At 54.3% G+C, this 12,178-nt stretch overlaps 4 protein-coding genes across 4 annotated transcripts; 1 reads left to right on the forward strand and 3 right to left on the reverse strand.

Moving 5' to 3' along the window:
- Nucleotides 1-162: 162 nt before the first annotated feature.
- VDBG_06093 (hypothetical protein) lies at nt 163-1,471 on the reverse strand (the record flags this gene model as incomplete). Its single annotated transcript, XM_003003605.1, has 4 exons — nt 163-183; nt 248-320; nt 374-428; nt 1,262-1,471. 3 exons carry the CDS (start codon nt 391-393, stop codon nt 163-165), a joined length of 114 nt encoding a protein of 37 aa, XP_003003651.1.
- A 3,451-nt stretch (nt 1,472-4,922) lies between these two features.
- On the reverse strand, nt 4,923-5,345 carry VDBG_06094 (predicted protein; the record flags this gene model as incomplete). Its single annotated transcript, XM_003003606.1, has 1 exon — nt 4,923-5,345. One exon carries the CDS (start codon nt 5,343-5,345, stop codon nt 4,923-4,925), a length of 423 nt encoding a protein of 140 aa, XP_003003652.1.
- Nucleotides 5,346-7,716: 2,371 nt separating this feature from the next.
- VDBG_06095 (predicted protein) lies at nt 7,717-9,787 on the forward strand (the record flags this gene model as incomplete). The annotated part of the gene is made up of 5 exons (XM_003003607.1): nt 7,717-8,214; nt 8,265-8,322; nt 8,377-9,069; nt 9,191-9,487; nt 9,723-9,787. 5 exons carry the CDS (start codon nt 7,717-7,719, stop codon nt 9,785-9,787), a joined length of 1,611 nt encoding a protein of 536 aa, XP_003003653.1.
- Nucleotides 9,788-10,002: 215 nt separating this feature from the next.
- VDBG_06096 (citrate lyase subunit beta) lies at nt 10,003-10,955 on the reverse strand (the record flags this gene model as incomplete). The annotated part of the gene is made up of 2 exons (XM_003003608.1): nt 10,003-10,782; nt 10,920-10,955. The coding sequence occupies 2 exons, from the start codon at nt 10,953-10,955 to the stop codon at nt 10,057-10,059; spliced, it is 762 nt and encodes a 253-aa protein (XP_003003654.1).
- Between the last annotated feature and the right edge of the window lie 1,223 nt (nt 10,956-12,178).

Below are 12,178 nucleotides of genomic sequence, written 5' to 3' on the forward strand. Positions count from 1 at the left end.
CCCGTCGAACCTAGAAGCGTAAGTCCAGCACGTGTTGAGGACACCCGTAGATTGCGCCATGGGAGGGGAACATACTCAACGTGTTCATGGCGTCAATGGCTTTCTGGGCATCTCGTCCTGAGAGTAGCGGACAAAAGCCGAAACCACGGCTGCGGCCCAGTATCACGGTCCTTGACGACGACCCTGGAAGCAACGTTAGTGGGCCCTGATAATTGCCAAAAACAAAAACGCGCAGTGATATACGCACGGCTTCGTCGACGGCGCCGAACTCCTCGAACCTGGAGCGCAGAGTCTCCTCGGTGGTGTGCCATGCAAGGCCGCTGGTAGCATGTCAGCAGGCGTATCCGATGAATGATTGTCGAAGTCGCCCTACCCAATGAAAAGCTTGGACATTTTGTCGGTAGGTGAGGTTTTCTGATCCTAAAAAACTGGAAACGAGGTCAGCTCAGGTTTGCGGCACGATGTGGCTGCCAACAGGAACAATAGACGGAACAGGTGAAATTTGGAAAGGACACCGGGTGCTGTGCCAAGAGACTTTCAAGGCGAAGCGCCAACATGCGCAGATTAGGACAGGGGGGCAGATGGAGTGTATGGGCAGACAGACGATTCCCTTTGTATCGACGTGTGCAGATCTAGGGAAGGGGAAACTGGCGGTGCAAGTCGAGGTTGATCTGGTTGCTAGTAGTAGATCGTCACAAGGATTGCGCTTATGAGATGTGGCGAGTCTAGGCAGTAGAGCAGCGAGTTGATGGTGTTGAGGGAGAAAGTTGATTCGGAGGCGGGACGGCGAATGAGGTGCGCACGTCTGGCAGTGGGTGGTGGAAGAATGGTTGGCAAAGGAGGGGCGTGGGCGTGTGTGATGGGAGGTACCTTAGGTTCTGGATTGCTGATCCCGGGGTGGACACGGCGGCAGATGGACAGCAGGAACAACCAGGCCCGCGATCCGGAATCCCAATGAGGTGATGCACAGGGGGAGAATAAGTGATGTGATGTAGTGACCCAATGACTCTAGCTTGAGCCAGGAGCGACAGGGTTGGGGGGGGGAGGGGCGAAGCAATCGCAAAGCAAGAGGCAATAGGGAAGGACGGACGAGGGACGAGGGGAAGGAGCGGGCAGGCGTGGGAGAGACGGCGGGGTGAGAGAGAGCTTGACGTCGTTGGGGGTCGGGAGGGGGAGCTTCCCAAGTCCTTGTACCTAAGGGAAGGTACCGCGGGTGCACATGAACAGCGAAAATATACTTTTCAGAAGTATAGATACGTACCTTCTTGAAGAGTGGAGGGAGTGTGCCTGAGCTCTGAAGAGAAATGGCACAACAAGGTAGATTCGTCTCGCGCGGTGTCGAACAATAAAGTCGTCGTTGAACGTGTACGAAAAGGACTGTGAGATTCGAACAAGGCCGTTTGCGAGAGACTGCGATCAAGAAAAGCAGACAGACAGACAGGACGAAAGGTGTAAATGAAGGGGGAGTCGCAAGGGCATGGGCAGCCGTCCCGTGGTCCTCCAGGTTCTTATATGAGAGGATGGGCGTTGGGTCCGCCCCCCTCCCTCTGCCTTTGCTCCTGCTACCGTGACCCCCCCAGGCCGAATGAGGTCAAGGTCCCAAGCAAATGTCATGGTCATCCAGGATGATGAGCGTGGCCCGAACGCCGCCGCCCGCCAGAAGAGGCGGCCAAGGCATCTAAGAGATCTGCCCGAGAAGACGCATGGGTGGTGCGTGCTGCTGCTACCGCTGGTGCTCATGCTGGTGCTCCAGGCTCCACGCACCATGCCCCATGCTCCATGCTCTACTATGCTCCATGCCTCCCTCATGCTCCACGCTCCACGCTCCAAGTATCGTCTGTCACTGAATGTTTCGACTGACCAGGGCCCAAGGCTGGCTCCAAGGGGGTGGTGTGGGTGCCGTGCCCATGCGCATGGTTGGATGAGCAAGATGAGCGAGATGTTTAGGTGCGAGGCACTTGTGAGGTGTGCAACAAGGGGTGACCGGCCCCCCTAGCTTGCCAGCTCGACAGTTCACCAGCGTTGAACCAGGGTGAGGGAACATGCTGGGTTCAGGACCTGCGATTGCAGCATCCAGAGCAGCACAGCTTGAAGGTCCAGCGGGGCGGGGGATCACCTAGGTGGATGCAACGACGCGATGCTTCTGCGCGCGTTGAACGGGATGGGCGGCTGTTCCAGAGACCCCATCGGTATGTCTCAACACGGCGCACGGCATCTCCTCGAGAAAGCCAACAAGTGGAGTAACAGCTCGACGGACTGGCGGACGGGAGAGGACAACGAGAAGGCGAGGGACTGTGATTGATTGCCCTTCCTTTTGTCGTTCTCTCGTCGCCAGGGCGCGCACGCCGTCGTCGCCGAGTATCCGTCGCGGCTGTGGCCACCTTGGGTAGGTACGTTAATGCTGGGCTGGTCCTGCGATGTTCGTTGCTGGGTACCTAGGTCCTGCACAAGTCAGGCGGCCTGCCGCCAGTGACTGAGTGCTACAGAACACTGACCACCGACCTTCGCATGTAGATACGTCCTGAGTCCATGGGATGATGATGGGGAGAGAATCAGCATGACGAGTGACGGGCGACGGGCAGAAACGGGCGACCCCACACATTTGCACAGCCTCCTTCACCTTGCCTTGTTTGAAGCAGATGAGCACGTCGGGGCTTCAAATCTCGAGTAGCAGCGCCGCGCCGTTTCTCCTGAAGAGTGGAGAGAGCTAGCAGGAAGGAGAATGTACCGTTCTACATTGCCTTTCTCTCCGCGCGACCTACTTTGCTGGATGAAACATGTGTCCTGAACACACACATCCTGCCACTCATTCGTGATGGCGTTGGCTCCCAATCGATGTCACCCTCGAGCGAGGCAGTGCACATGTCCGTTTTAATAGGCGGGTCCTTCCTGCCTCACCCCTGCTACAACTCCTTGGCCTCCCCTGTGTCCTTCCCATCTCTCAGATCCCCCCCTCCATGGCGTTCAAACCACCAATGAGGGTCGCTACTTATTTTGAGTAGCTCTGTAGCCACCTGCCTAGGTACCTGCCTAGGTACCTGCCTACAGCACAGGACCTCTCAAGGGACTTTCCTGGTGAGCATCGATCTGAGCATGGCGACAGGCTGCTGGTCCAAGCGCTGAGCATCCAGTATCGTTAACTGCCTTGCCTGCCTGAATGTTTCTGTTCGGCTGGAATTTTTCCATGAGGGGGATTTCGACATGATCTGCCATCCATCTCAATCTATTTTCCTACCGCCCCCTTCCCTGTCTTGGATTCCCTGTCTTGCAAAGGCCATGTCCAATCTTGGCTTGGCACTCTACCAGAAGATCGTGAACAGCATGCGTGCCATCCATCGGGTGTGTGGAACCAGGCCACACCACACAATCGCATCCCCCCCACCCCCTGCCAACCAAGCAACGCATCGACACAGACTATGGGCATTTATTGCTTTCGAGTATCGTCCTACCAATCGCCACATTGGGTGGCACCAAACACTCCTGTGCTGACGGTCGCTGTTGCCGGTGGGAAATCTTGTCTTCGCCCCCAACGACGATCTTTAACAACCTTTTGGCTCTCCTCTCTCCTGCAGTCAATCCTGTCCAACCACGCAGTTTGGCGGCCTAGGAGGCAGGAAAACTAGCATGCAAGCAGGACCTGTCGCATTGTCGCATGCGGCTTTCAAGTTGACTGGCGCGCCCAACGATGCGAACATGTAAGGGGGCCAAGCTCGCAAGGAGTCGGCCCACTGGCCATGGGCTGTTTGCTCTGCAACCATTTCGGCCGAATTTCTTATTGCGCCTGCTTCGATTCCGTAGAGGCTTGTTCGCCGCATCCGGTTGCTTGGCTTGTCCTATGTATTCAGCATCGCCACTCTGGAAAGCACCCCGAACCTTTCAGAGGGATTTGGGCGTTTGCCAAAAAGCTCAAAACAGAAGAAGTGCGAGGAGCACTTCCTGTCCAAGGACCCCAGGATTGATAGGGAGAGGGGACGTGGGGTTGCCTGGTTGCACAGGCACGTGCGTGATCAAGACTCAATGCGACCCTGGGGACACCTTGGGTTTTCTTGGCTGATCTTGAACGCCAGTGTCCCAAATCCCGAACACCCGCACTCCTTGACCCGAGCTTCTGGGTCTTTCTCGATTTGGGCGGCGGCGGCGGCAGGTAATAACCCATGCCGTTTACCGACCAGAGACGCGCAACGTGACGACGACGACGACGACGGCAGCGGCAACGACTGTACCAGCAGGATACACTCGGGAACTTGATGCCACGCAAGCAGTTGCGTACACCGACTAGAAATTTCGACATAGTGCTTTCCACTACCGCTTCGTATTGCCTCTCCTTCCCTCGTCCCTCCCTCGCTTGATGATCCCTCAGGCGTTGCTTGGTTATGAAGCTATAGACATTGCGATGAAACCTCGTCTGTCTCCCTGCGGGCGGGGGAGAGGGGTAACGGTCAATGCGCAACGCCATCAGACATATCAAGCTGTCATCGCGATACCCTCGTCTGTCGCTTAGGTCGCGGTGGAGACTTTGCGCTCAGAATAGAAATGGCTTGGCGGGTCGACACGCCTTGTGTTCCGTGAACGTCAGGATCGTCCAGAGCTCTGCGACTAAGGCCTAGTTTCATGTCTGAAGTGAAGCAACAATTAACATCGGCTGGCAGATGCTCGACAGACCAGTCTATTTCGGAGTCGATTTTGTGACTTCGCTTTATGTTTGGTCAATTGAGCGCGCTGCTGGCTGGCCAATTGCACACGGGAATCCAGACCTATCTCTACACCGAATTGCTCGGTCTCATGTCACCTGCTCAACGTGCCTCCGGATAGTTTTCCGCAGCGACAGCCGGGCTCTAAGTTTCTGATATCCAGTTCCAACTCCGCAATCTCCCCCGAAACGAATGTAGGCCCTCCTCGCGCCGAATCTGCCGCAGAATCCTCTACATCCGACCAGGTTTCGTGTTTGTTCGACCGCCGCGCCCCTCTCCCAAAATCCTCCTCTCGTTCTCTTGGGCATCACAGTGGAGAATGACCGACACGAAAGGAACGTTGCGCCGTGCAGCAGCATCTTTGTAGTCCTGAGCGGCGGCGGCAGCCTCGGCGCTCTTTTCCCTCGAATCTGTAAAGATCCACGTCACGCCATCGGTCACGTCGTGTGTGGAGATGATGTCCAGGAAGAACCGGCGCGCAGCCGTCCGCAAGTCTTGGTAATGCGGCGACGAGCGCTCAACCAGGGCAGCGACGCCGTCGATCATGAGGTGGTTGTCATAGACTTTAGACCGGGGTATTCGCTTCTCCAGCTCCTTTGCCACGGTCAGCTTGCCAACAGCGGGGTAGCCGTTGATGTAGATATATGTTGCCATGTTCGTTCCTAGCGATGGAAGGTTAGAAGAGCCTTGGTACAGCGAACAAGGCTTCTTTCTTATATACTAGTACAGGTTATGAGACAAACTGGTAGCCTCACTGCCCTTGCGGTTAGCGGATCTGAGTAGTAGGCTATGACTCCCACGGAGGCAATTCTTCAACTGCTGAGTAGCGTTACTCGTTGTTGTGTTGGAATCAGCCGTGACTCAGAGGTGGCGCAAGGCAAGACTTACGTCACATAAGGAGGCTTCATGATAGACGGCTGCTAACAACCTTGTGATTCGTTTGAGTGGACCGTGCGTTAGGGCGGCAGTTCAAGGGACAGCATGCGTTGCCGGCAATTGAAGGTCAAAGACCATCATAGGAAGAACTACGCGCGGCGCATTGAGACTCGTGGAGGGTATTTTGAACGCGTTTCTTTGTTCTTCTTTTTCCAAAACGAAAGAAATATTATCGATTGGATACCTACAATTGCAGAAAAGCTGTGTGAACCTGGATAGCAAGGACTTCACTTTGTGCACGCATCTCATATATAGCAACCGTAGCCGGCGGATCGGTCGGGAACCCGCGGTGGTTTCCGCCTGGGCATTGTTGAAATGATGATGCCGGAGGCGACCCTGCCGCTGTCAACAAGGTTCATATCTTCATCTCGGGCACTATACACCCTATCGTCTGGTCTTCCATCTCCGCCGGGAGGCGTATCAATGGAAGAGTGATTTGAAAGTTGGTGAGCTAGAGGAGGTGTCTCGTCACCGTGACCAAGCGAATTGGCGGTAGCAAGGGCCGCCAGTGCCTCGTCCAGTGTTTCCGACAGCGCCCGGTTGCTCTCCTCTCATGATCAGCGTCCATATATATGGCTTTACAAGTCCGAGGATGCTGCGAAGTCAAGATTGGCTCCGTCTTGAAAGCACACAACACATCGCTAGGATGCCTGGAGCCCGTCGAAAGATTGACAAGCCATCAGATGACTACTCGTAGAAATGTTGTATCGAGGAACCCGGACCTTGCCCTGCTATGAGAGATAGAAGGTCCAGGTGGTCATCTAGCTCGAGGTGGCCACGGGGGCCAAACGAACCTCGTCTTCAGCTGCACAGCGTTGTCGACGAGGTCCCTGCTCCTCATGCGGCGCTCCCGACAGAGTATCGCGTCCTTGCAAAAGTCCATGTTTTCACCGGTGTCGCTGAACCGTCCAGGAGCTGTCTTGTCCGTCTTGCCTCAGAGTCTGCCGCCCTTGAACGATCGTCAGAGCCCGGTCATCCGCCTGAACTTGATAGTTGCCGAGGAGCAACTAAGAATTGATCCTCGAAAGGACCTGTCGCAATGACACAGGCGAACCGCGTACTAGCGATTAGAAAGCCGGAGGGCAAGGACACAAGAAAGCCATTGGAAGAGTTGCGCGTGGGAAAGACGTCTGACTCGCATGATCCCTGTGATCACTTCAATGAGAAGACTCGAGAGCTGGCGATGCAATAGGAGGTGCACCCCCACCCACTCTTGTGTTTCCAAATCAATTGTCTTGCTTTTTATGGCATCTACTCCAGGCCTGGGTCACCAACTTGCGCGTGCTGTCTGAATCGCCAGTGTCATAACCCAAGTTGTCAAGCGACAAGTGTGTCGAAACTTCCATGATATCATCTCTGACCTCTCAGATGGCGAGATACTGAGGTTGGCAGTTGTTGACCCGTAGCTAGAAGAGTAAAGAGCCGGAAAATAAAAGGGCAAAAATGGCATCACGGCGTTCCTCGAGAGACTGGGAAACTACAACAGCCTCGTCGCTTCTTTGACAGTAGAATCAGCTGCTTGCAAATACCATGACCGCACGAAGACGTTGGGCTGTGTATGAGGTTGGTTGCAGAAATCATAGATCTCAAGTCTATCTCTTGAAGTCTTTTTTTTCCCTTTTTTTCTTCTTTTTTAAACCAAAAAAAAAGTCCGCGAGTATGGTTGTGCCAAGTTCCATAAATCCAAACGCCAAGGGTAAGATTTTGGTATCTCTCGGGATGATACAGTCACGACCTCCACAGCAGAATAGCGTGGAAGGCACAACCAGTGGATCGAACAAGGGCAGGTGTTTCCGTATATTCGTGCTAGAACCCCGCGGGTGATTTGCGTAATTTCAAGCAAGCATAGCCCCAGTTGCCTTTTTGGGTTCATCATCTACATTGACAGCGTCCAGGAGGCGTTCAAACCAGCTTGGTGGTCGCCCAGCTGCCTCACAGAGGTGCCAAGTGTACTTTCGTGCCACGTTAGCAACCCCGTAGCCAGTCGAGGATGGATGACGGATCCGCACAGCCCAGTGTGAGGGGCCACCTACGCAGTGAAGCGCTGGCTGCGCTTCAGATAGCGGAGTGTGGGATCGTTAGCGGCACAATGGACGGCAACGAGTTTGTCGAGCTGTGGCTGCAGCGAGTCAACGACCGTTCACGCAACACGACCGCTATTCTGGGGAAGAGACACGACAGGCATCGTACGCAAAGAGGAGCGGTACGGCATCGAGAACACCTTGCTGGTGGAGCCGCGTGTGATACGATCGGTCAGGATCAAAAGCATTCATGGGTTGATGACAACCCTCTTGCACCAAATCAACACGCTCCACAGGCCCCTATTCGAGATCGTGTTGATACGGCTAATGGATCTCTGGAAGATGATTCACCGCGGATGCCAGCATTCGAGAAGAGAGCCAGGCACAAGACAAGGCATGACAAGTACGATTTGCATGCATCGCCCCCAAAAATAGTCTCGAAAAGCAAAGCAGAGAAGATCAAGCGCCCAAGTCGACGCAGAGAGACCAACAACAGGATGCTGCTAGCTTCACGTGAGGTCATGGAGAAGTTCGCTCCAGAAGCAGTCCATAATAGCCGAGTGACGGTATGTTCCTAGCTTCGGTATGAAACTGTCGGAAAGCTCACAAAGCACAGCTGCAGCCTGCCAATACGCCTGGTCTGTTCTATAATGGTCGTCACGCTACACAGAAGAGTGAGTCTACCTTCCGATCCTTTCCAAGCTGCTTTTGACGGATATCAGTCCAAGATCTTGGACACGGCTCCATGGAAATTGCGTCGTCTCATGAGCACCGACCGGCGAAGAAACGCATACCCTCACGGTCTCGTGACAGAAAACACAAGAAAAGGGGAAGAGAATTAGACGAAGCTTCCGACATATTCAGGCGTCCTGTCTTACAGGGCGATCGTCAGCAGGTGCAGGGTATGAGTAATATCGTCAAAGACCAAGAGATAAGCGGCTACAGACTTGGAGAGGTCATCCGTGACCAGCCAGAAAATCGTTTTTTATTCCCACCCGAAAACATACGCGAAGACCGACCATCAACGGGCCAGAATACCTCCTATTACACTTGGTCCACGAGTGACATGTCCAGAGGAAGGCGTCCTGACCAGCAATCACACGAGCTGGGACGCGTCTGTCAAGAAAGTCTGACGCCAGATCATGTACAGCAAGCTCTGCAAGAATCTGGAGTGCTCGAAGGTACAGGTGTAGGTAAAAGAGGCTGTCAGGTTCAGAACCCACAACAAATCGGCGCACTGAGGTCTGGGAACTTGCCCCGCGAGGTAGAGGGCCATGTCGCAGGCCACGATACCCTGAACCATAGTCGCCCAATTACTGCGATAATACACTACGAAGACAAGGGTGTGATGGCAAGAGAGAGTTCGCTCGACCGAGAGGCGAGAATGGATCATTCGGTAGCCTCCGAAGAGATGCATGAGAGTACGCTTGCAACGCAGAGCGCAAAACACGGCTTCCGGAGGGATTACAAAGACGGCTGATCCAGTAGACGAAGGCCACGGTAAGAAGAATCAAACAGACGCTAGATTAATTCCGATGGCAGAGGCTTTCAAGGGAGAGGTGTCTCGGGACGAGATTGCCAAACAAATCTATCTCAAGTCGCCGGCACCCAAATCCCCTTTACCATTCTCTCCAGCACCTCCACGACCGCAGCGGACTATTTCGCTAGAGGAGACGCCTGAGCGATGTTTCCAGCGTGTTGACGAAGACCACATATCACGGCCCCTCACAGCGCCTGTAGGGTCAACACCCAGTGACCGTGTCGTTCGCCTGCCTAAAGAGTGCCCGGCTGTCCAAGTCACTAAATCACCTGCTGATACTCAGATTCAGTCTCAACCAGGTCAGTCTCTCGTCTCATCAACCCGCACTCACAATTCGACAACACGAGAAGTATACAGTCAACAAGACATTCAGCAGCATCAGCCTATAAATGATATTAAGCACTGTACACTACACTCACAATATGCTGTACCATCCGACATGAATATGACCATACACGACGAGGATGCCACGGAAAGCGTGGTCGCTTTCATTCAGCGTCTAGAGACAGAAGTTTACCAAGATGAATGTACTAGATACTGGTCGCACCAAAACTACCCGGACCAGAGATGTCGCGACGAAGAATGGTTCAGCACCATAGAAGACACCCCTGATAATGCTGCGCCAACGACAAGTGGGGTGTGGCATCAGACGCATCAACGACATACTCTCGGCTCCTACAACAACGCATTGGGCGACCGCCGGACTCAACGAGATGGACAGAGAACGAGGCTCAACCCACATGCTCATTCTAGATCGAAGACGTATCTCTTGCATCAGTCTGAAGACACAAATAGTACGATTAACGCAGCCGAGGAAGCTCAACGGTTATCATCATTCTGGAGGCCGAACTATTTTATTTAACCTGGTTCACTCGGGCTCCTGACTTTGCCACTTCGCACGCACACTCCCGACATCCATTTTGCATTGCTCCGCTTTCTTCACCACGGAACGAGCCTTTGCCGACACTGGTGCGTCAATCATCATGCCATCGAGCGTCCATGCACCTCGGCCTGAAGCGCTGGCCTTGTCATCGGCTATGGTAATTCTGACGGCCCACTCTAGTTCCTTTTCACTAGGTGCAAACAGCTTCTGCACGAGCTCCACTTGCGTCGGGTGGATGCATTGTTTTCCGTTGAAGCCCATGGCCTTACCGCCTAAGCATTCTTCTTCAAGTCGTTGTAGGCCTGTCTCGCCCCGGAAGGACGTGCAGACGAGGTCAATGACACTGGGTAGGCTTGCGGCCCTTGCTGCAGTCACAATGGCAGATCTTGCGTAGAGAAACTCATGGAGGGACGGTGATCGGGTGATGGAGAGGTCTTTGGCGAAGTCATCGGCCGCGAAAACTAGTCCGCTTAGGTAGGGTGAGGCGTCACATATCTCCTTCAGGTTCATGATCGAACGGGCGGATTCGATAAGCGCTACGATTTTGATAGGATTCTTGGAGTTCTCGGCATGCCTTTCCGGGGCGACATGGCGGAGGACATCGGTGACGAAGGTTAGGTCAGCAGCAGAGTCGACCTTGGGTACGCATATGGCATCGACGTTGGCTAACGGGGGCGAGCGCGGTGAGATCGTCGAGTGCGAGAGAAGTTTCTACAGCATTGATACGAACGGCCAGCTCAGATATGGATGCGGGGCGAGAGGATTGATTGGAGAGAAAGGAGCGGAGCTGTTTCCGGGGCATCTGGTCTGCGGGCTGAAGTTACCGAGTCTTCAAGGTCGTATGTTACATTGTCCGCGGTCAGGCCGAGAGATTTGGTCAGCATCTTTTCAGACGAGGATGGGACTGACAAGTGTTAGGTTCTTGTCAAACAAAATGGGGGGGGGGAAGCATGAACCATAAAGGAGCGCTCGGCGCAATATGGATGGCGACCTCGCCGCTAATGCCATTATGAGTGAATGTGGAGTTGAGATGCTTGTTTCTGCTGAGCAAAGCTGTGCGCCGGGCTACTGTGAATCAGGAAGTGAATGCCCTTCAAAGTGATTGTCGAGTCAAAGGGTATGATGTGATTATTCAAGAACTTTTCTGAGCTCGGCTGTGAAGCTATCACGGCATCGGCATAGGTGAGTTCGGCCCAAGCAATCGTTCGGCACGTTGCGCGTGATGACGTAAGGGTGTTAATGCCGCAGTTCAGCCGACCGTTCGACAGACCACTGGGCGGAGCATGGGTCTGGTCACGGAACAACCCGTCAGTTCTCCCTTTACGAACAGCTATCACTTTCGGGTGCCTCACAGAGCTGTCGATTTGCGAAGCTATTCAACCCCCCAACGCGACGACGACTGCCTACGCGCGATATTCGATCGAACAACGGCGACATCGAAGACGACGACAGAGAGACCCTTCTGCTACGTTGGGATCTGAAGCAAAAGAAAACAAGTCGACGACAATACTGCGACATTGAAGCTGTCGGCTTCGCCCTCCTCCACTTCCCACCATGGACCAGAAATGCGCCGCAGGCGCCCGTCGAAGGGTCGCTGAGCTGGCGATTGAGCTCCCACCCCATCACGCTGCTCACCTTCCTCGGCTTCCGGATATGTACGACACGATGCCCCCTCCGTGGCCTGCAGAACGGGCAGCTAACGCGTTCCTGACAGCCAGCGTTCTCGTCTACTTTCTCGGCCTCTGGATCATCAAGAGCATGTACGCAACCCTCCTCCCTGGGCCCGTCGTCCTGTCTCTCTGGATCTGCCCTTTCTCACTATTTCTCGAGGATGATATGGAGACGAAAATAAGAGTCCCAGTGAGCTAACGCGGCGTGTGAAACCAATAGGATCATGATCTTCATCATCACCATCCTCCTCCTCGCCGCCGACTTTTACTACCTCAAGAACATTGCCGGCCGCCGCCTCGTGGGCCTACGCTGGTGGAACGAGGTCGACCCCCAGTCGGGCGACTCCCAGTGGGTGTTTGAGAGCTCCGAGCCCGGCACCAAGACGATCAACCCCACCGACAGCCGCTTCTTCTGGCTGGCGCTGTACGTGCAGCCC

The sequence above is a fragment of the Verticillium alfalfae genome, genomic scaffold, assembly GCF_000150825.1.
Source record: "Verticillium alfalfae VaMs.102 supercont1.7 genomic scaffold, whole genome shotgun sequence".
In the NCBI taxonomy this organism is placed as follows: Eukaryota; Fungi; Ascomycota; class Sordariomycetes; order Glomerellales; family Plectosphaerellaceae; genus Verticillium; species Verticillium alfalfae.